Below are 25,903 nucleotides of genomic sequence, written 5' to 3' on the forward strand. Positions count from 1 at the left end.
ATACCCCCGTCTCCGTCTCCGACGCAGCGCTTGGATACAAAGGTTCGCCAATTGTTTGTTTTTGTCGGTGCTCTCGGTGTATATGTATAGATGAGGCCCCAACCTGGTATATCGACCAACCCACCTAGCGACATCAGCGCCACACTATGCAAGCGGGAGGCTGAGGAACTAACACCTGGGGAGAGTATTGGGTCTAACGGAGGCAGAACAAGGATAGGAAGGAAGAAAGACAGGGATTGATGATAAAGATAGAAAGATAGTGTGGAGGTAGTTAGGTAGGTATAAGATAAGTACACGATGATAGCTGAGCCATGATATATTAGGTTTGATATATCTCATATATATTGGAGAATAAATATATCATATATAAAACACCAATTTCTTTATACAAAGAAAGAAAATACAAAACAGCCAACAGGAAAACTCAAAATGCTAAAACAACAAATATTTTCTTTTTGTCTAAATATCTTTTTAAGTGGGTTATGACTTCAGGCGCAGACATCTGTTGCCTTAGTGATAAACAACATAAAGCCTGTCAAAATTAACGTGCAGTCAGGAATCAGGATATTACATTAATTTAATTGACCAAAGAAATGACCTTGACTGAAGTATTCAAAACGGAAAGCCTCAAAAAAATCTAAACTAACGGGTTTTTAAGAAAACTTGATGATGTTTCTGATACTGGCGATCCTCCTGAACTTGGATGGAGGGAGTTTTCTGCCTGTTGGAGTCCGACAATGATAAGTTCATTCTCGATTCTTACAATTGTTCCCTGTAGTGTGCATGTGATCTCTAGCTTTATAAACATTATTTTTCTAATTTCAAGCTTACTTTATTAATGCTCAGTTATAATGTATATTCTTCATTTTACCTTTTCCATCCTTACAATCTCGCCTGTTTTGTACTTGGCATCTTTTTCTTGACAATTTTTTTCCAGCTTACCTTCTTTATTCTTAACGGAGTAAAATTATAGTGGAAACTGCACCTAGTGTAAGGTAGGATGATATTAAGAATTCAGATTCTAGTTGTAGGGAGAGAAATCTCCAGATATTTATTGCAAGGAGTCCCAGGAGAACTAAATCCGAACAATCACTGCTACCAGAGGTTCCGAAACTTTAAACTTTGTAGGAACGTCCATATCAATTTTGGAGTTTTAGATTAAATATATATAATATTTTAGAAGTACATTTATTGCTTCTAGTTGTAAATACATGTTAAATAACTAGTGTATAGCAGGAGAGGCAGTTGAATAAGTTTAGCTCCAGGAGTAGCTAATGTGTAGCTTATTAGCTCCAGGATTAGATGATTGTAGGATAAAGGAATAGGGAATTTGTGGATAAGAATGATAAGCTTGAGATTGTCATCTTCGTCCAATTTTTTTAGCTGTTTCCGACAAGGAGGCAGTGTTTTCGGCCATGGTTCGTTTTTTGTCTGGGGTCACCACTTTGGAAGAACATTTATTGCTTTTTGTTGTAAATACATGATAAATAACGAGTGTGTAAAAGGAGAGGAAGTTGAGTAGTTCTTGTCTGGGTCCAGGATCCGACACTACTGAAATACAATCTTATGATTTAAATGAATCCGTAATTACTTTTGCAATTTGACAAAGGCCAGAAGTAAGTTTAACAAGAAACAATTGTTTCTTTTGTCCATCTTAAAAATTAAAGCAAATGTTCACTTCAGAGCTATTTTTAATTAAAAAAAATCATAATACAGTATCAAATACATTACATAATGTGTATTTCAATAAAAAAAATTATACAATTGTTTAAGATGAAAAGTTTTTGAAAAAACACTAAGGATAAAATCAAAAAGAAAGAAAAAACTAGATACTTACCATTACGATGTTTAGATTTAGAGTATATTATAAAGGATCCACATTATGCAAACAGATAAACAACAAGTTAGAATTTGCAATGGCCAAACTTTTGGTTCAGTAACAAAAAAGACCGACGTATAGTTGGGGCTTGGCTAAAGGGAAAAATTGTAAATCCGGTCTTACAAGGAGGCTATCTCTTTAACGTGTCTGTCTCATTTAACGATATGAACCTAAAGCAGGTATTTTGGCATTGGATCAGAGTCTTCCGTTTTATAGCACTAGTGGGAGAGGTCAAAATAGTTGCGGTAGAGTGATCGAATCCATAGTTAGCATACAGGGATATTGATTGGATATAGGGATATAGTTAGCATACAGGGATATAGATAGGATACAGGATATAGATTGGATACGGGGATATGGGTAGGATACAGGGATATTGATAGGATACAGGGATATAGATAGGATACAGGGATATATATAGGATACAGGAATATAGATAGGGTACAGTTATATAGATAGGATACAGGGATATAGATAGGATACAGGGATATTGATAGAATACAGGGATATAGATAGGATACAGGGATATAGATTGGATACAGGGATATATATAGGATACAGGAATATAGATAGATACAGGAATATAGATAGGGTACAGTTATATAGATAGGATACAGGGATATAGATAGGATACAGGAATATAGATAGGATATAGAGATATAGATAGGATACAGGGATATTGATTGGATATAGGGATATAGATAGGATACAGGGATTTTGATTGGGTACAGGGATATAGATAGGATACAGGGATATAGATAGGATGCAGGGATATAGATAGGATATAGGGATATAGGTAGGATACAGGAATATTGATTGGATATAGGGATATAGATAGGATATAGGGATATAGATAGGATACAGGGATATTGATTGGATATAGGGATATAGATAGGATACAGGGATATAGATAGATACAGGAATATAGATAGGGTACAGATATATAGATAGGATACAGGGATATAGATAGGATACAGGAATATAGATGGGATATAGAGATATAGATAGGATACAGGGATATTGATTGGATATAGGGATATAGATAGGATACAGGGATTTTGATTGCGTACAGGGATATAGATAGGATACAGTTATATATATAGGATACAGGGATATATATAGGATACAGGAATATAAATAGGGTACAGTTATATAGATAGGATACAGGGATATAGATAGGATACAGGAATATAGATAGGATATAGAGATATAGATAGGATACAGGGATATAGATAGAATACAGGGATTTTGATTGGATATAGATAGAATACAGTTATAAATATAGGATACAGGGATATATATAGGATACAGGAATATAGATAGGGTACAGTTATATAGATAGGATGCAGCGATATAGATAGGATACAGGGATATAGATAGGATACAAGGATATTGATTGGATACAGGATATAGATAGGATACAGGAATATAGATAGGGTACAGTTATATAAATAGGATACAGTGATATAGATAGGATACAGTGATATAAATATGATACAGTAATATAGATAAGGTACAGTTATTTGGATAGGACACAGGGATATAGATAGAATACAGGGATATAGATTGGATACAGGATATAGAAAGGATACAGGAATATAGATAGGATACACAGATATAGATAGGATACAGGAATATAGATAGGATACAGGATATAGATAGGATACAGGGATAAAGATAGGATAAAGGGATATATATAGGATACAGAGATGTAGATAGGATACAGGGATATACATAGGATACAGGGATATAGATATGATACAGGGATGTTGAAAGGATACAGGAATAAAGATAGGATAAAGCGATGTGGATAGGATACGGGATATTAATTGATACAAATAATAACCCTGTATTTGAAGAAAATAGATATACAGAGAGGATACATGGATAAAAATATGATACAGAGATAGGATACAGGATTTTAGAGAGGATAAATGGATAAAAATATGATACAGAGATATAGATAGGATACTGGATTTTAGAGAGGATAAATGGATAAAAATATGATACAGAGATATAGATAGGATACTGGATTTTAGAGAGGATAAATGAATAAAAATATGATAAAAAGATAAAGAAAGGATAAAGGATTATGGAGAGGATACAGGATACAGAAAGACAGGAAAACATGAGTGTTTATAATTAATCTATAAATAAAAATATGATATCCAGGGGTAAAGAGAAACGTCAGAAAGAGTTCCAATGCAAGATAAAAAAAAACCAACGAAAGTTAATATTACATATAATTAAAACTTCAAATTCTAAAAACAACTAATCCAAAAACATTCCTATTTATTTATTTTACGTTAAATGTCCAAAACTTTATATTAAATGATGGTAATCTTTACTGAATATTGTTCAAGTTACTGAGAACAGGGGGAATATAAGGTGAATTATTCCCCCAGGACAAGTAAATATCCCCACTCCCATTTATTTATCCGTTAATGTTAGATTGAAACACATGTTTGTCTGTCCATTATTCAAGAGCTTCCAAATCAAGCAAGTTTTGGCCGAAGTTTATTTCGAAGCACCAACTCTCAACACTACAGTTCTTTTTTCTATGCAAAAACAAAAAAAGTTTCAATGTGATCGTTTTAAAATTCATACTTAACTACATTTTTGACAAAAATTTAGCATTTTTGCAAGAATATTTTTAAATATAAAGAAATTGAATCTTTGCCACAAACTCTGCTTTTCTAATCCCTGTATCTACTGAACCCAATGTCGTGGAGCTTAGATATTTCAAACTATGATTTCTGTTATAACAAATAGTCTAAGTTTGAAATATCAAAAGTTTACACTATCAGGTTGCAAAGTTATAGGGATTAGAAAATTTGAGTTTGTGACAAAAACTTAATTCCTTTATAAAATGAGATAAATAATCTATATCAGCTCACGGAATTTGAGAAAAGGTATATTACATACCCGGATTCAAAATCAAATTTAAGAAAAGGTATATAACATACCCGGATACAAAATCAAATTTAAGAAAAGGTATATTACATACCCGGATGCAAAATCAAATTTGAGAAAAGGTATATTACATACCCGGATGCAAAATCAAATTTGAGAAAAGGTATATTACATACCCGGATGCAAAATCAAATTTAAGAAAAGGTATATTACATACCCGGTATATTACAGGTATACTACATACCCGGTATATTACAGGTATATTACATACCCGGTATATTACAGATATATTACATACCCGGATGCAAATTCAAACTTTGTACGATGATAAATGTTGCAAGGTTGAAAATTCTTAGGATTGATAAGGTATATATTCTAATCAGCAATTTATAATGTACCATGAGAACTCGAAATATGAACCGGATTATACAAACGCAGAAATATTGCAGGAGCTAGATTTTAAATGTTGCAAATATTTTTTCTAAATATCAATTTATTAAAGATGTGAAGCAACCTTTAACGTCTGTTTGTTAAGGAAACATATATAGATACCTCTTAAAGGGACTATAGGCGAAAATTAAAGTGACCCTACATTTTTACAATACAAAAATTTACAGCACATTTTTTTAACCGCTTTGGACAGAGAATTTTCGAGAAAATCACGCAACGTCAACTGTGTTGTGTTCACACTGTACTCTATCGTACACTCCATTTTCCAGCAATTAAAAAACCATTCACGAGATAACATTAACGACCCGGAACTATCTGCCCTCGATGATCAGTAAAAGTTGAAAGAATTTTTAAGAAAAACACTCGACGTCAACTATAGTTAAGTTCACACTGTACGCTAGCGGACACTCCATTTTCCGGCAATTTAAAAACCATTCACGAGATAACATTAACAACCCGGAACTATCTGCCCTCGATGATCAGTAAAGTATAAGGGGTACCACTGTGAATCGGTAATTCCCCTATTTGTATAAAAGTTTACTTGTAATTAAGCTTACAGTAATTCTAGTAATTATATCTGAACGTATATATCTTTTGCCATTTATAGAATTTGTAATAAATCAATAATATATTATAACACAGTATTTGCGATTACAATAAAGTAACTAACAGTGTTCTAGCTTTAAAAGTGCAATCTATTAAGAAAAAGTTTAACTAGCCATACCTAGTTTACCCAATTCTCTTTAATTTATTTAATCAGACATTTGAAAAAGTATGGCATATAAATATAAAGGTATAAAAGTGCACACTATATGAACTCTTGGGCGTAAATTGATAAAATTAGTATTCTATGTGAGTTGCGATCTTTATCAAAAATGTTTATTGTAAATTGTGTACAATGCCTTTAATAAACTTTGAGGGAGGAAGTTAGGAATTGAGCAATTAAATTCGTTAGAAAAGAACCATGGGATGTGTTATGGGGGGCAGGCGCGTACACAGGATTTTAGCCAGGAGGGGGGGGGGGGAAAAATTTAAAAATTTTCCCCCCCCTGGCTGTTTTTTTCCCCCCCCCCCCCCTGGAATTGTTTTCTTCAAAAACTCAATTAACACCTTAAAAATACACCAAAAAGACTACATTTTTGGGTGTTACTAACCTTTTAGAGTCTTAAAATTATTCTTCGGCTCGAAAAACTTACTTTAACTTTTTAACTATTTAACTTTATAAATCTATTACTTAACTCCATCACAGCTAACTAAATCAATAATCACAGCATCATTAAAAAATTAAATTTTCACTAACAAACGAAATTTCTTCTGAAATTTTTAGATAGAATTTACTCCATCTACATATTCACTAACTCTTTTAAGCTTCAATTTTCTGGGATTTGTTTTCACAAACATTTCAATGATTTTCTCAGTAGAGAGCCATAAGTGCAAGATCGTTAAGTCTTCTTTCCGTCATAGTACATCTTGTGTAATGAAGTATTCTCTTTAGAAGGCTAAAACTTCTCTTTCCTTCATTCGATGTTATTGTCATCATTGCATAAAGGGGAACTTGAAAATTACGCTTAATATCTCTTCATGGAAATAAAGGAATTGCTTCTTTGCCACAAACTCTGATTTTCTAATCACTATATATTTGGAACCAAATGTTGTCGACCTTAGATATTTCAAACTATGAATTCTGTTGGATCAAACATTCTGAATTTTAAATATCAAAGGTTTACAAGTTTACAACATCAGGTTCCAAAGGTTTGAATATTTAAGTTTGTGGCAAAGACTCAATTCCTTTATTAATTGACTGTAAGAACAAATAGAAGAATAGAAAATTTGAATACCTTTATTACATCTTTCATCATGTTATAAGCATTTAATATGTCGAGGTCTCGTTTTTGCAAAAGTTTTAGTTAAAAGTATCTTAATTTTTTATATTAACGGTGAATTTAGACAAACCCTTAGTATTTGTCATGGTCAGGTGTTACTTTTTAAATTTGTTTCTTTTTAATTTTGCATTTTCCAGGGGGGTCCCCCTAGGTACGCCACTGATGTGGGGGGGGGACTACTATTAGATGATATTTGTATTTGTGAAGACAAAAATGTTTCTAACGGTGTGATTTTGACGGACAGAAATTGAGTCTTTGACACAAACTCAAATCTAAAGTATATGACATTGGGTTGCAAAGATATAGAGTAATAAACAGAAAACAATGGAATACGAAGACGACATTATAGCAATACTTGTGTATTTTGAGTTGTTCCAAAGCAAAAAGTTTTACTAAACGCTTATTAAATCACTTATTCAGTGGAATCGGTCTATTGACACTTCACAATTGTGTGTCTGATGCTCATTGGACTTTTTAAAATAATAACTTGATTCTAAAAGTCGTCTTCATATTTCCGAGTTTTCTGGTTATCACACTGTAAGGATTAGAAAAAAATGTTTGTGGGAAAAACTCAATTCATTTCATATCTAAGTATATTAAATATAATTTACACATTTATTTTAACCATTTATAACGATTAACAAACTTTTCAACCGTTCGACTGAATAAAAAAATCTCTTTACGTTTATTACGAAGGAAATGTAATTCAGGGAAATAAACGGCTATTAACGTTGTTTAAAATGAGATAAACATTTAAAGAATATTTCTTTCTGTTCTCTTTCCCCCTTTCCATTGTCTGTGTTTAAACAAGAATAGTGCAGCAGGTAAAGACGTATATGGTTTCGTTTTAAAAACGAGGAAGAAAAAAAACGAAAAACAAAACGATCGTTTTTTACAACAAATCGTTTTCGTTTTAAAAAACGGTCGCTTTTAAAAAACGGTAGGGTCGTTTTTAAACGAAGGGTCGTTTTTAAAAACTATCGTTTTTGAAAACGACCCTTCGATAACGACCATTAACGACGACCATTTTTGGTCGGAAAATCCGATATCAGAAAACATTCAGGTTCATTCATATCTTTATTCAACTACAAAGCGGGAGATATTTCAAATAAGCCATCACAATTTACTATGCAGTTTGGACCCGCCTAACCAGGGTAGGTTGTTTTGAGTGGTTGGCCCGAAGTTAGTTAACTATACTGAATATAATTGGTTACACACATCAAGTTATGTTTTTGGATAGGTAAGGAGTTGATTGGAAGAAAGGAGATTGTCAGGTGATCTGTCGCAGGGTGAGATCAGATGGATTAATGTAGAGATAAAGACACAAATAAGCTAATAAAGTTTAAGTTTTTTATTAAAAAAATATTTACACGACTGGGTTTTTCGCATTTAAACCTCTCATAATTCTCAAAATAAATATTGATTACTCTTTGTTTAAATATTTTTGCAGATTTAGTTTCTTTAAGTCAATTTTCAATTTGTCATTTAAGACAATATTCAAACCCATATCTTCCGGAATAAAAAATTTAAAATAATTGTCACAAAACTCAGTTTCATTAGCGACAATTTTTTTCAGAAACGTTCCTTTTTCGTTTTTTAAAAGTTCAAAAGAAGTCGTTCGTTTTCAAAAACGATATTTTTTTTCTAAAAACGAAACGATCGTTTTTATACCCACTGTCTTTTTTTTCTTGTATTTGAAACACGTAGTCCAACAAAAAGTATGCGATAGAACAAAATTTATATCTAATAAATAAAAACGTGTTTGAAAGTGAACAGCTTTGTCTGACCAAGTATTGCATTAAACATCCATGTTTCCCAGTTTGAAAACTGAATATTTTTATTTGTGACAAAAGTGACTTGCGCATTTAAGTATAATTACATCGTATAGAAAAAAATACTTTAAAATCTCACTTTTGCCCTTAACTAAAAAAGTTTCATTAAAAAGGTTTAATAAATACTGCCTTCAGTGTAAATATATATTTGATATCATAATTTATAATACAATATGTATAAATCCTATGAAAATATAAATACTTTTTTAGAAACATTTCCATCTATATTTTTCATCCCTTGAAGCTTCTGCTTACACCACAGTTTTATTAAGGGGAATTGCCTGATTTTGTGCCGCCCCCCCCCCTTGGCAACATTGTGCCCCCCCTCTTAAGAAAATTACATAGAAAATTTAATATAATAAATATGATCGAATAGTTTACATAGTTAAAAAAGGTATCAATATTTTTTCAAAAAAGGGGTTTTTAAGGGGGGGCACACAAATTTTTTTTGCGCGTTGACGCACGCAGAATGTGTCCCCCCCCCCATACAAATGCTCTCGTAAACCACTGAAATTAAATGTGAGTGAAAGTTAGAAAGGGAAAGTTTGAGATTGTAAGCTTTTTATGGAGAGGTTTGGAGATTTTCCCAAATGAGAGGTTGGGAGATTTTCTGTAAATGAGAGGTTGGGTGATTGCAAGAAATGAAAGGTTGAGAGATTAGAACACATTGCGAAGGAATTTCAGGAATGGAAATTAGCAAACTGATCAACCTTGCAATCAATACTTTTAGGTCTACCTTTATGGCTTAGCCTACATATTAATGTTTAAAATGTACGGTACGCGTGGTGGTATTTAATTATCTATTTAATTTAATTATGCTCAAGATGCGTTATTGGACAGTCAAAAAAAGTGAAATAACATATTTTTCTTGGTTTTTCTTGGAGCGTTTTTTACCAGTAGATAGAGAAGTGAAGAAAAATTAACTGTATGATAGGGTCCAATAATATATAACTTATCTATTAAACTCTATAGGGAAATAAGATAATTTAAAATACTTTACTGAGTATAAATTTTACGCACTTTAACTTTGCAAAATACAAAATGATGTAGTAAACACTCAAGGAGAACTATTTTAATAAATGTATTGAAGGTGTCGACACTGAGGAATTGTGCTAAATATTTTCACTTTTAAATATGTGAGGTGTCAATATACGTAGTACATATATGCTAATACTTACTATACATACTCTCCTATACTCCTTACAGGCGCGTAAACAGGTGGGTAGTAGTCCTCTTGACCCCCCTGGGCATCCCATTTGGCATGTCTTCCCCCATAAAGGTCAAGGGGAGATTAAATTGGATTGGATTAAGGAAGAATAAAGAGGACGGAGGACTAATAATAGTCTTTAGGAGATTACTCAGGACTTCAGAGAGTAACACAGAACTATACAGAGGGATGCGTTATAATTTCTTGAATTGGGACTACAGTGGGCTACACAGGGGACATGTAGTAGGCTTAATATAGAATAACAGCGTTTTTAAGGCCAGGGGGCGGGCAAACATCGCCCAGGGGGACAAAACAAATTTTCCGTGCATCGCGAGAAAACCTGCCCCCCCCCTGGCTAAAATCCTGTGTACGCGCCTGACTCCCTACACAATATAAACTACATAGCACTTGAGCGGTAATGGTCGAACACTTGTTAAAGATTTGATGATTTTTAAAATAAAGTTTTTATTTTTATCATTATTATCGAAACGGCGCATTAGTGATGCATGGCGCGTGGTTTTGATTTTTTTATCGTGAGCATTCACTTTATTTAGATTTAGTCCTCTCCTAGTTTCCGTCTAAATATGTAGAATGAATAAATCTTATTCCTCCCAACTCATGTTTTCATTATTTTACATCAAGCTAAAATCCCGGAGCAACTAATGAAAAATGGTAAAATTCGGAGGATCAGAGACAATATAGAACTAGGGGAATCCAAGGGGGAAGACTGGGGGGGATATCAAGAAGAAAAGTCAGTGGGAGAGCGGGGGAAAATGGTTGGGGATTGTTGGTTGGGGGGGGGGTGGAATGTCGCCAGAAGCAATACCGAGAAATAATATTATTCAGCGCATATTAGAAACACCAAGATTTTACATTTCAGCTTTATATTGTTCACTCAGATCATAGTAGTTGAATATATTTATAGAGGTTACCAGAAATCCATTTTCAGATCATTGAATAATGGAGGATAATAAAGTGCATTATTTGACCTTGGGAAGCAAATATAAAAGTAGTAGAAAGTTAAAACAAACCAAATTGGAAAGATAATGACGGAGACCACGTATCAGTAAATACATTTCGATATTTCTACGATGTCCTCACAGTGCTAAAGGTTGGGGAGTCAATGGTAACTACACATATTAGAAAAATAAATTCAAGGGTTTAACTATGGCTGGGCAAAGTTCCGTTAACAAAACGGAGGTTTTCGAAAAATAACGGAAGAGTCCATTAAAAAAAATTTTTAAATCGTTAACCGTTTAAAAAATAGACGGTAGAAAACGAGAAACGGATGTGTTTTTAAAAAACGGCAACTTTAGTTTTTTTGGTTAAAAGTTCATAAAACTAAAAAAATTTAAATGTATTTTGATGTTTTTGAATGTCGTCTTCAGCCCTCCCCCTATATTATGTTGAAACTTTAAAGATTTTTTTTTGCAATTTGGTAACGGTTTGTGCCGTAAATCCAATTTGATAAACTGTTATTTCTATGAAAATTTTGGCCAAACCGTTAACACCGTTATTACTACAAACAACACTTAACAGCTTGCACTCGCGCAATTTCTGAACAGCTAATGCCGTTTATTGCAAAAAAACAACCGTTAACGCCAAAATGTCTTTCGTTTATGCCGTTAATAATAATGTGATCGTTAACTTACGGTTACTTTTAAAAAATGGAAAATACCGTTAATAAAACAAGCGTTGCGTTCTTACCTTTAAAACTAACGGCTACCTGAAAATTTTAACTATTAATTACTACTTAACCGGGAGATTAAGGGAGGATAATTAAATTGAGGGGAAAACCACTTAGCCGAGGGCCTCCAAGACCTTTTTGGGGTTCTAAACCTCAAGTGCGTAGCGNTTTGATCTTTCCTAGATCAAATATTAAACTAGGTGTAGTTTACTATTTTATTCAAAATTGATTGAGAGAGCGATAAATGTAAAAATAAAATTAAATTAGAGAACTATTTATTTGATAAATCTGTATGGATCACAGGGAGGATAAGTACTTATCCTCCCTGTAAAGAGGGAGGATAAGTAATTATCCTCCCTGTAAATAGGGAGGATAAGTAATTATCCTCCCTGGAAATAAAAAAAGTAGGGAATTTAAGGTTGGTTATTTCGTTGAACAGGAGATTAAATTTTTAACTGTTTGAATTAACCGTTAAAGGAAACGACTAGAAAAAGTTTGAACGTACGTACCCAGCTCTAGGTCAAACAGATCATCAAATGCAAATATAAATATCACATAGAAGATAAATATAGTTTAACAACATTGAGACATATTGGATCCGCGATACCATGTAGACAGTAGGTATATATAAAGATGAAGCTGAATATAGTTTAACAACATTGAGACTTATTGGATCCGCGATACCATGTAGACAGTAGGTATATATAAAGATGAAGCTGAATATAACAGCCTATGTAGGAATGAAAATAAACACGTGCCCCTAAACCAGAATTCATTGATCAATACTAATAGAACTAATTGACCAGAATCTTTAAACATAACTTGGTACACTTGGAATTTTTTGGTCAAACTTAACTGTTTTGAAAATCTTAATAATTTTGTTTTTGATTTTACGTTCACATCGAGATTTTACAAAGCTCCTTTTATACTGATGGGAGAAACAGGCGCTTTGTGTTCTAAAATTTAATATTCAGTGCTACAAAAAAGTAAAACCAAGGACCTTAAGGCGTTGTAGAACTTTAAAGTCGACTAAGTATTGATTGATTGCCTAATTTTTATAACTATGTGTTTTTATGTGCTCTTTTTGCAAAATCCTGACCCTATCTATATCTTCACTCTTGTTTATGTCTTCAATGTAATAAAAGTGTTCACTTTCTCCAAGTTGTCTAAAATGTAAGCCTTTAATCTCTAAGAATGGCGCAAGAAAATTTTTATTGTAGCTTGAAGTTGAAAAATGTTAAATACCTTACCTTGTCTAATTCTCCTGTTAAGTTTTCAAATAAATTTTTCACTTTAAATACCTGTAACACGTCAGCAAAATAATTGCAAGAGTAAAAAATGTAAGAACTTTTTTAAATTTTAAAAATAATTGAAAATTTATTCATATGAGTACTATGAAATATGTTTAACAGGAATTCTTTAAAAATTCAAAATAGTTTAGAGAACTCGTGCTTTACTTCTTTACAAACTCAAACAAATAAGAAATCCCCTTTACCTTTACTCTAGACAGCTTTCTGAAAACATATAATAATATATGTTTAGAAAATTTTGATGAAGCAGTTTACCCCTGCAGACAAATATGTAGAATCAAACGCCTGGTTAGTAGCTACGCTAAAACCTTACGAAGACCTGGAGTATATTCAACAACAAACCAACTTCTACCATATAAATTAACCTACTTTTATGTTGATGAAAGGGGCTGCAAAGTTTCTTTTAAAAAATCTCCATCCCAATTCTAATAATAATAAATATCTAACTATTTTATTGATTCTTGTTCAATTTCAATTGGTTCGGGGGGGNTCAAAATAATATGGTAAGTGATGATGACTTTTCATAAATATACAGTGCTTCTTGAAAAATAGATTGCATATTAAAGAAAAGTCGTCTTCACATCACCCTTTTATTACCGTATATTTATCAAAAGCCACCAATCTTTACCATTCAATTTTGGAAAGCACTGTTTATTTAATACAAGTCGTCTTTATCTTTCACTTTATTTTGGAGAGCACTTAATATTTAAGAGAAGTCGTTTATTCCTACTATATTTTATGGGGGGAGCACTTTATATTTACAAGAAGTCGTCTTCATTTTCCATATTATTTTGGGGAGCACTGGATATTTTGAAAAGTCGCGCCAATACTTACCATTTTATTTGGGGAGCACTGTATATTTATGAGAAGTTGTCTTCATTTACCATTTTATCATGTATGATTAAGGTGAAGAAAAAGTTACAATTCTTTTTATAACCCAAATAGTCCATCAATAAAATCACACCCCCCCCCCCCTCCGCGAAATTTTGGTTTATTTTCAAATCCCTTTTCCACGTACTGCACCTAATAACAATGCTCAGTGTAGTTGATTAACCTAAATACATACGTCACAATCTAGCGTACATTTTCCTCCATTTGTCCTGACGAGTGGCATTTTCTTTTTGTAGTTCAAAATTCTCCAAATTCATCCAGGGACCCTTGCAAGGACGATTCATGTATATTGCTTAAAAAGAATAAATGAATAAAAGAATAAATGAATTAGCATTCAACAAAAATAAAACTAAAATAAAACTAAATTGTTTTAGATTCCTAATTTAAGAGAAATAAAAAAAGAATGAGATAGTTTTATCAGGGTTTCAGGCAAATGAAATATTGCTTTAAGATAAACCCCACCTGTGTTTTGTCTCAAAAATCAATCCAACGAGATGATAGGAAAAGAGTAGTAAGGGATATTTTTAAAGGTATACTGCTGTTTTTAACCTTAGTGGAATGAAATGGATACTAAAATAGGTTCAAATATATATCAGAATCTTATTTTTACTATATTGTTATAATTCAGTTCTCTGCGTCATACTTCCGATGTTAAAGGGAGTGTTCGCGAAAAAAGAGAGGGGGTGTTTGTTGATCGCCACTATACTTACTTTTATCTGTTACGGCTATATGGAGAAAATTGTAAAAAAAAACAAGACATAATCCATACGGAAAAAATATTATGAAATATCAAATATATAAGAATNCTTTCTAGTTCTTGTTCCTTACTTTTCATTTGATATTTTGTTTTCTGAGTTTGCGTTGTATACTTCCTTTGTTATTTACCCTATCTATACTTGCTTATTATCCCTGTTCACCGTAAGCCTATAACCCCTTTTAAATTTTGTAAAAAAAAACAAGACATAATCCATACGGAAAAAATATTATGAAATATCAAATATATAAGAATGCGTCGAAAAATTATCGATGATAATAGGTTGAAATATAAAAATGATTTGCTTGGAATTAAATTGATCTTTTTACGATTTTTCTTAGGTAAGAGTCGTTTATAACAATTTTTTCCTTATAGACCCAAAAGATAGAAGTAAGATTTGTAGCGATCATCATCGATAATTTTTCACCGTAAGCCTATAACCCCTTTTAAATTTTAGCGAACATCCCCTTTAAAGTTAAATTTTTTGCGAAGCAAAACCAATCTGTTTTGAATTTTTTTTACCGTTTTTATTTGAGAAGCTAAGAGTTGCGTCACTGTATTTCTCTTTCTTGAATTCTTAGTGTTTAGTGTTTAGAACAACATGACCTAGGCGTAATAACATTCGTAAAAACAGACTCACTAATAGATATCATAATATGGGCAGGGACAACAACATAATCTTCTGAGTTCTGGGATAGCACAAGGTTACTTCAGAGACTGCACTGCAAACCATAATTTCAACGCTTAACCAAAATCTATCAATAGGGCGTTCCAAAGACTTTGAAAGTCTTTGGGGCGTTCTGACTTCGATTTCGAGATTTCTTTCTGATTTTTTGCATGCAGGCCTGAATTGGGATCTAGTTTTTAAATAAAATACAAAAAAGGGGGGGATGGAATTTCCATGGTAAGATTCTCAGTAGATTTGTAATTCAGTAATTAAGATTTCCCCACATAGGTCTAGCGGATTTACAAATTGATAAATATTTGATTTTTTTCCATTTAGAAAACATCAGAATGTGTGAGAATACTATTCAGAAGATTAAACGTATAATTAAGATTCTTGATTATATTATCTTTAGGTTCGGATGCTAAAATCAGTGAGATTAAAACTAAAGATTATAATAAAACCTTTGTAAACTACAGGGTGTCCCAAAAAACATGGGAATTCAGTGACGAATTCGATATCGTCTTTGTTATGAATTAGCATTGTAAAACCTAGGGGGTATGAAGTGAACACTGTAGAAAATCAAGATATCGAATTCGTCACTGAATTCCCATGTTTTTTGGGACACCCTGTATGAAAAATTATTAAAATAATATATCTTATACACACAATCAAAATAGTGCAATATAAGAGTTATTTGCAACAAAATAGTTAAATCAATTTAGTTTTTATCAAAATATTTGGCGAGATAAATAAGCACTGTAGTATTTACAACATAGGGAAATGTTTTGAAAAATGCACGAATAATCAGGGAGGACATTTTTTCTCCTAGTTTGGTTTCTGATTCAAAAATTAGATCTCGAATCAGGCCTGTATGCAAAAAAAAATCAGAGGGAAATCTCTAGTAATAAAATCGGCCTTTTAGAGGGAAAAAATGTGGGGAAATGCATTCTTGAGTCCATTATTGAGTTTCACGACCAAAAGTTAGTGACTTTTAACACCCCACATGGACCTAACACAAGGTTTTTGAAAACATGTCAGAAAAATGAGAGGAAAATTTGTTTTCCTCCATTTTTGTTTTTGATTTAAAAACTAGATCCCAATTCAGGCCTACATGCGCAAAAATGAGAAAGAAATCTCTAAAAACGAAGTTAGAAAGCCTCCCCCCCTTTGAATGGAAATGTGGACCTTTTCCTTTAAACTAGAAACAATCGGTTTTCAGTATTTGAATGTTTATGCCTAGGGTTCTCAAAAAAAATAACTTGACAAGAGAAAACCAAAACCCAAGCCGTCGAGGCTGTCTAAAAATTTGATGAATAACTTTCAGAGTGTATGGAATTTATTTAGTCTTTTTTAACAGTCTGGGTTTCTTCAGCTATAAAATTTCTTTTAGCTTTTGCAGGTAACCCTGTGTAAAAGATTTGTTTGCAACAGCTGCGCAATCAAACGTTTCTTGTCAACTAGTTAACAAGTTGCACGAAGCGGATACAAAATCTTGATTCTTGTTTAAAAATATGCTAATGTTTTTTCTTTGGTGTTTGTTAGTCTCTGCTTTAATCATATTCACTATCATTATCACTATTTAGCATTCCTTATCACAGTCTACAGCAGTATTTAATATTTGATCCACTATAGTTCTTTTCGGGCACTATAGGCCCTTAATTGTAATTGTTTAATCCTATACAGTTCTAAGCAGTGAATATGCTCCTGGAATTACTTTGTGACTATCTTTCGTCTGTCTATAATCCATATATTCAGTCTTTCTGGTCTTTCTGTAGTCCCCCTGCCCCATGCTTTTCTATAACCTTTAGTACACAAGGTTTTAAGAAGTAACCATTTAGGTTATTTTTTGTGAGAGGATAAATTAAGTGTCTTCTAAAATGCATCCTTTATTAGAAGGGAGGCCGGAGAGGTGGGAGGGCTCTTCTTAGTCTTAAAAAAGAAAAAAATGAAACTCTTTTAGAAATGATGGGCAAAGCACCAAAGAAAAATTGCGATATTCTTATTCTTGATTGTCAACATTTGAAGAAAAGAAATGACGCGCAATGCTCCAAAGAAAAAAATTTCTTCAAATTTGAAAAGAAAGTAGTAAGAAATTCGATTAGAAATGATTTGCGAAGCACCAAATAAAAATTATGTTATTTTTTCATAATTGTCAAAATTTGAGAAAAAAATAAACCGTCTGCAATTCTCTTCATGATAGAATTGAGGGGGGGGGGGTTGACATTGGTTGAGGGAGATAAAATCAGGCCCCCCCCCCTCAGTTACGCCACTAAATTTTTAAAAAAATAAAATGATATAAAAGTTGTCTGCATTGTTTTTGTGTTGCACAGAAATAGATTGGTCAGATGTCTACAATTAATAGTTTCCCCTGTGTTATCTGTGAAATTCCAGAGATATTTGGGAAGACACATGAGGAGCGTTAAAATTTTCTGTGAGCAACAAATCCAGCGACATAACCTCTCATTTATAACATTTTCTTATCCTTGCTTTTACATAGCAATGTTGTTTTATTCTATTCTTATATTTATTATCATGTTTTAAAGAATTCTTTTAATATCTAAGGTAGAGCCTCTTGTTACTCTTAATTTTAAAACAATTTGCTACACTGTGTTCTTTCTAGTTCTTGTTCCTTACTTTTCATTTGATATTTTGTTTTCTGAGTTTGCGTTGTATACTTCCTTTGTTATTTACCCTATCTATACTTGCTTATTTTACCTACCTTTTTATACCCTTTTACCCACCTTTTTATACCCTTTTACCCACCTTTTAATACCCTTTTACCCACCTTTTTATACCCTTTTACCCACCTTTTTATACCCTTTTACCAACCTTTTTTTACCCTTTTACCCACCTTTTTATACCCGTTTAACCACCTTTTTATACCCTTTTACCCACCTTTTTATGCCCTTTTACCCACCTTTTTATACCCTTTTACCCAACTTTTTATACCCTTTTACACACCTTTTTAAAACCTTTTACCTACCTTTTTATACCCTTTTACCCACCTTTTTATACCCTTTTACCCACCTTTTTATACCCTTTTACCCGCCTTTTTATACCCTTTTACCCACCTTTTCATACATCGAATGCCTATAGCACGTTAAAACTTTTGTCCTAACGTCATACTCTGTAATCTACACATGGAAAAGCAACCATTGATTGACATGATTTGGCTTTTAACTGTTTTTTTTAATACAACTTTTTGTAAATTATTTTAATCTCATCTTTTGCCTCCTGACTGGTTTTAAATTGTAAATAGAAGATTAAATTCTAATCCTGTGTATTTAAGGAGCATAATGCATTACATAAAGATACTTCTACAAGAATCTCCATATATATTTCACGGTGAACCTGATTCCATATATTTCACGGTGAACCTGATAAACTTTCAATATGTTCTTCTTATATCTGTTGTAAGTGGTATTATGTAGCTCTGCTATGCATTTTGTGAATCCGTTCATACTTTCAATATCTAACCTTAGACCCAGCTAGCTCGCTTGCTTTTACTTGGCTTTTAGTTTGGGCTAATAAGTGCATTTTAACAATGCACACTGATTTGTAACTATCTGTCTATCTTATTGTCTGTCTATATGTCACCTGTTAATAGCCCGGTCATGACTATAAAACTGTCCACTGCTCCGTATTCGCGATAAAAACTCGGGAATCCAATTCCGAGGCTTAAAACTATCTAAAAAGTATCTGAAAGCATCCAAAAAGTACCAGTTAAATATTCAGCTAAATGGCTAGGTAAGACCCTAAAAATACCTAGGCTCACATTAGTTACGTTTTGCTTCTCAGTGTAAATCAATGCAGCAGTTTAACCTTTTTACTCAAATATAAATTCTGTAAACAAGGCAATGTTAAAACAAGAAATAAACAAATTTTTGCAACAGTTTTAATAACGATAAAAATGAACTTCTTCACTAGGTATATAGAATATAGGTACTTTTCTACCAGGCAACTTTCAAACTTAACTTATGGTTTGATTTGTAAATGGGTTTGAATTCATTGTAGGGAATCTGGCGGTTCTTAAATTTTTTTTTGTTAAAATATTTTGATCATGTAAAATAGACGAAGGGGAGGGGGGAGCGGTGTAAGGAACGGAGACTGGGGGGATGTGATGTTAGCTTTGTGTTAACTATACATATTATGTTTGTTTGCAAGATGTTTGTCATATGTATTGTATTACATCATTAAATGATGGTAATTGTTTGATCTTACTTTCCTTAACATTTTCACTAATACAACCCCATACTCAACCAACCAAAACAAGTTTAATTTATAGCATTATACATCATATATACATATTTATAGACATATAGGGTGCATGCTACTCGCCCATTTAAGGTAAACATATATACTATTTTTTTTTTTTGGGGGGGGGGGGGGGGGGGGGGTTGCTAGGTTTACCACAAGAGTAGAGTGGAGGGGGTATGAAGTGAACACTGTAGAAAATCAAGAAAACTTTGTTGGTGACAGGATGACAGGCTTTATTCCATATCAAAATATTTACATTTAAAATAAATCACGAAACCTCGATAGAATATGGTAGATCAACCTGATTCCTATCTTATTTTTCTAAACTAAACTTGCAAAGATATAGAAACTAAGGTAACCAATTCAATATTTAGTTTAAGGGTTGTAGAAATAAGATTAAGTAAATATCCAGGCTTAAAGAATATGTAGAGAGGTGAAGATAAAAAGACAGAGTATACTCCAGGGAAACAAATATAATGAATAATTTATAGAAACGTAATAGAAATAAATATATTCATAGATTGGGAAAATGTGGTAAAACTACATATTATTTTTGTCAGGCTCCAAAAGAGTTTCAGGTGAGAAAATGTTTGACAAAAGTTCGCGTTCAGTAAATCTCCAAGTCGCAACGTTAGCAAATCCTAAAATGGTGTATGGTTGTACTTTGCAACTAAACTATTTATACAATAGTGCCCTAAACATTGTTAGAGAAGTATTAGTCGCAACGTTAGCAAATCCTAAAATGGTGTATGGTTGTACTTTGCAACTAAACTATTTATACAATAGTGCGCTAAACATTGTTAGAGAAGTATTAGTCGCAACGTTTGCAATTTATAAAATCCTCAGCCACATTTCTCAAGTAAAAAGAATAAGCATAGACAACATTTATTCCAAACCTTTCTGGATCTTATTGTATCCGTTATCATCTCTGTAAAGTGTCCAATTGTTTATTGTATCTAGATGAGCTACCTCTACTCGATCCTTGTGACCTGTATCTGAGTAAGGTCCCCAGGGTAAACGATAGTAAACAACATCTTGATTAGAAAACAAGAAAACTCAGGCTAGGAGGATTCACAATCTTTTAAGGATATCTTTTAAGGTTGGATATCTTGTGGTCGGAATTCATGCTATAGATAACTATGGTGGTTTATGTAAATTCTCTTCACAAATAGCAAACCAGTTTGAAAACTAAACCTGAATTTGAATTAGAAATCATTTATGTTTTAAGCTAAAACTAATTTCATCCCAGAAATGCATGCTGGATTTAACCATTTAATAACATATAATTTCATTAAACTTTTAATTTCCATTTAAGAAAAAAAGAAAAAGAAAAATTTACACACATTTTAATCTTTTTCTTGATTTTTGTCCTACATGGTATACTTAAATAAAAAGTAACAAGCTTAATATTTTCCTATAAAACAATGTCGAGGTTAAGAAAGAATCCTTGGTCCACAGAGACAATACTTTTGATTGACAATCTTCTCTTTAATAAGCTTTGATTCAAGCAGATATATAAAACATCATACACGAGTAATATATTATATAATCTACGTATAGATATGTATATATTAAGATTTTAAATTTTTTAAAGGGCTCATTTTTAATGAAAGAAAATCGCAAGGCTAACTCGCTTCAGACTTTTTGGCGAATTCGGGGTAAACCCAAGAATCACAATTTAAAAGCATAAAGGAATTGAGTCTTTGGAACAAAATCAAATATTTAAACCTCAATATCTTTTGAACACGATGTTGTAAACCTTCGATATTTCAAACTCAGATTATTTGATCTTACAGAATTCATAGTTTGAAATATCTAAGGTCTGCAACATTTGGTTACAAAGATATAGTGATTAGAAAATCAGAGTTTGTGGCAAAGATTCAATTCCTTTGTCAAGAGGAAAACATTGGATGGATAGCTTATTCATACATTTTAAGGATGCTTTTGGGAATCGAAGAGTCATTTGAGACTACAGCTTCTTTCCCTTTAATACAATATAGATATCAAATACAAAATGTATATTTACATTTAAAAAAGTATATATGAAGTGTTCACTTCATCTTTTATTCAGGAATGTAGGAATTTAATAACTTGACCGGTCATATTTAAACTGTTTTGGTAAAACTGCACACAAAACATAAATAAAGGAACAAACTTCCGATGTTTACACGTTTAATCATCCGTAGACACAGGTCAAAGCATGGACATGCATCAAGTAAGTAAGAAAGGAGGGGAGAGGGGGGAGGGGCAAGTGAATGATTAAAAGATTTCTGAACACATTTTTTTGAAAATCTGTTCCGCAGTTGAAATGCTCGAACTCTGTTAAATTATTTGAAAGGGTAATGTCCACATTTCCGTACAGAGAGTGGGGGGGGGGGGGGTTCGTTTAAAGAGATTTTAATCAAAAACCAAAATGTGGGAAAAATATTTTTCCCCTCATTTTTCCCGCATTTTTCAGACATTTTTTCAAAAACTTTGTGATCAGCCCACGTGGTGTGTCTAAAGTCATTGTATTTTCAAGGAACTGCCACAACTGGGAGAACTTGTCAGTATAATTTGTCATGTTGGAAACAATCCAGGAGCTGGCCATTTCATAGCTTATTCAAAACATAATGGTCTTATGATTAAATTGTGATTTGAAATATCAAAATTATGAATTATGTGAATTATGTGAAATTGTGAAATATGTGAGGAAAATTCCCCCCACCCGCATTTTGGTGTTCGATTCAAAAACTAGATCCCAATTCAGGCCTGCATGCAAAAAATCAGAAAGAAATCGCGAGTAATAAAATCAAAAGGCTTCTTTGGCCTTTTTGAGAGGGAAAATGCGGAAAAGGGGGGAGTGGTATAAAGACATGGGAAACGCATTAATAAGTCCAGAATTGAGTTTCCCGAACCAATGTTGATGATTTTTGACACACCACGTGGACTTATCACAAAGTTTTTGAAAAAATGTCCGAAAAATGCGGGAAATATTATGTTTCCCCATTTTGGTTTATGATTCAAAATTAACTAGATCACAATTCAGGCCTTCATGCGAAAAATCAGAAAGAAATCTCTTAAGACGAAGTCAGAATCCCCCCCCCCCCACCGTTTGTATGTAAAGCAAAAGAGAACATTGTGATTATACATATATCCAAGGGTGTAATGCAAGAAAAGTTAATTGCGGTCGTGTATACTCTGCGTACATATTGAAACCAGTTCTCTTTGGGCGGAATTTGTAAACAAGAATAGATGCATCAGTGTTCTTTTAGTATCCGAGGAGGTTAAAAGCATTGAATTTGATAATTCACATAATAGTTTCCTACGACCAGAATATTTTTTTGCATTACATCTTTGCATATATCTATAAAAACTACAAAAGATCAGCAACCAAAAAAGGAAGAAAGAAAAAAGGGAAAGAAAAATGTATAATACTGAACAGAATGAAAGGGTTAAAGGACCGGAGACTACTCTAAATAGGTGTTAAACCAGGTGTGGTAAGACCAGGACTCCCGGAGTTCAGATAATCGGATAACGAGTCCTAATGATATATCTCACTGCGCTCTAACATGATAACAACATATGGAGCAGACGGAAAATTCTCCACTAATCCGTCCTGAACCAGGATAGATTATCATTCAAATAAATATAAATAGATTCGCCACACATTGAAATTTTCAGATGTAAACAAGAATTAAAATAATTTATAGGTCCTGATTTCTAGCAGCATACTCAACTATAGACAGAAGAAGAAGCTCAAATTTATGCAACATTACTGGTATGACCTCGTAGCTCCTCTAGTTTTGATTTTACGCAAAATGATGAGAACGGGTGCACAATATTTCTGGCGCCCCGAAAGCGAAATGGATGTATAAGTATGTAAGTCACAAAATATCTGTCTGTGAAACGGACTGTCAAGTATTTGTATGTGTGAGAATATTTGTCTGTGAAACGGACTGTCAAGCATCTGTATGTGAGAGTGATTGTTAAGTATCTGTCTGTGTGGTGAGTAATTGTAAAGTATCTGTCTGTGTGAGTGATTGTAAAGTAACTGCCTGTGAAGAGAATGATTGTAAAGTAACTGTCTGTGAAGAGAATGATTGTAAAGTAACTGTCTGTGAAGAGAAAAATTGTAAAGTAATTGTCTGTGAAGAGAATGATTGTAAAGTATCCGTCTGTGAAGAGAATGATTGTAAAGTAGCTGTCTGTGAAGAGAATGATTGTAAAGTAACTGTCTGTGAGGAGAATGATTGTAAAGTATCTGTCTGTGTGAGTGAATGTAAAGTAAATGTCTGTGAACTAAGTAATTGTAAAGCATCTGTCTGTGTAAGTGATTGTAAAGTATCTGTCTGGGATGAGTAAATGTAAAGTAACTGTCTGTGAAGTGAGTGATTGTAAAGTATCTGTCTGTCTAGCTGCCTGTAAGTATATGTATGTACATGTGTGATTGATTGTAAATTATCTGCCTGTGTAAGTGATTGTAAAGTTTCTGTCTGTGTGTGTGATTGTAAAGTATCTCTGAATGTGTATTGTGTAGGTGTCTGTCAATTACTTTCTATCTGCGTCTATAATATGTCACACAAAGCCGAGTAAACTTGATATATATATATATACTTGATATATATTTGTAACCAGATTACACCTTCATATATCAACTATATCATAACACGCTGTAGGAAAGGGGGGGGGGGATTGGATGGGTTTGATTGTAGATATTACTATCCTTTATTTTGATTAAGTACTGCGGAAGAGGGGTCGGAATCGGTTGATTGCGTCCTCACTGCGCGTCTTTACTCTGCGTTCTCATTATATCCACTCTCTGAAATTTCCAAACCATTATTATTTGTTATTGGTTATGAAGATTCCAAAACGCTTATTTCTACCTTGAATTTAAAAAAAAGTGATTACCAAAATCAGATTTATGTGTTAGAATGTAACTATTTTAGTTTATAGTACATAATGGTTTGTATACAAATATATTATAAAATGTTAAAACCATGTAAATATTTAACACTTTAGATATGTTTTTCTGGTTTTTATAATTCAAGACGCCATGGCCGTTTGGCCTTAAAAACTATAAAATATGTCTCTGTACATCCGCATAATTCTAAAAGAAACAGACCACTAAAGATAATGCAACTACTTTTAAAATGTGCAAAATGTCATTGACAAAGACAAAATGATTCCCCCTCTCCCTCGTTCATTTCCCCTTCTCTAGGTTCCCCCAGGGTTTTGTATATTATTTCATTTTCACGTATTGTTACAGGAAGATAAATGAAATGAAGCATTTAGGCCTCACATTCACTCAGTTCACTAGGGATGAATGGAACAAACGATTAGAGATAGAAAATGCTAGGGTTTATCCAAAATAGGGGTTCAAGAAAATGCGTAATGACTAGAGCCTCTCCGTCCCATTTGCAATCTTTTCATCTGGATACGTTCTTTCTACACTCAATTATTGTTCCTTTTATCCATTAATTGGCCGACTTAAACAGTCGAGCATAAAAAGTAAAATTAAAATTGAGATAATGTGTAATAGCGTGGCTTTGCGAAATTCTCACAGACACACGCTTTTGCCAGAAAATTTTTTTGTGAGTAAAAATATTGACTATTTCCTGAACCAATAACAAAAGTTTTTATATTTTTCGAAAATAAATATAAGACATATATATCCTTTTGCAAAATCAAGCTTTTTTTGCTTTTTAAAATCAATTAGAAGAAACTAAAAATACTTATTTGACACTATGTAATACTATTTGTATTTATAACCCAAATGAAAAGTTTTGTTTAAAGTACAACTACAGTTAAGGAAAATAAAGATTATAAAAGGTGTACAGGCCAAAGAGACACCACGTCTTTCAAGTTGTCAGACACTTACTGTGCATCAGCTCTTTTATTAAGCACTTTTCCAATTTAAAGTTTTAGCCTGTAATAGTCCAAAATTACTTCCGATTTCCTTCCATCGCCGGTAAACAAAAACATTATTCAAACTTTCTTGTAAAAAGGAACTAATTATTTGTCAAAACTATTTTGCTAAAATCACTAGATATCGTCGTAGCATGAGCTGTGTATTTTACTTTTCAGGGAACCGTTTGTTGTTAGCTAAGAACGTAATAGTTGACGGTATTTTCAGTTATTTTTAAAAATAACTGTTTGGTAATGATCTCAATTTTAGTAACAGCGTTAATACA

General features: G+C 32.8%; 1 protein-coding gene across 1 annotated transcript; it reads left to right on the forward strand.

Annotated features, from left to right (window-relative positions):
* Nucleotides 1–90: 90 nt before the first annotated feature.
* On the forward strand, nt 91–24,074 carry LOC111700171 (keratin-associated protein 16-1-like). Its single transcript, XM_023471002.1, has 2 exons — nt 91–202; nt 23,704–24,074. Exons 1-2 carry the CDS (start codon nt 91–93, stop codon nt 24,072–24,074), a joined length of 483 nt encoding a protein of 160 aa, XP_023326770.1.
* The last annotated feature ends 1,829 nt before the right edge of the window (nt 24,075–25,903 follow it).

The sequence above is a fragment of the Eurytemora carolleeae genome, unplaced genomic scaffold (genome assembly GCF_000591075.1).
Source record: "Eurytemora carolleeae unplaced genomic scaffold, Eaff_2.0 scaffold379, whole genome shotgun sequence".
Classification (NCBI taxonomy): domain Eukaryota; kingdom Metazoa; phylum Arthropoda; class Copepoda; order Calanoida; family Temoridae; genus Eurytemora; species Eurytemora carolleeae.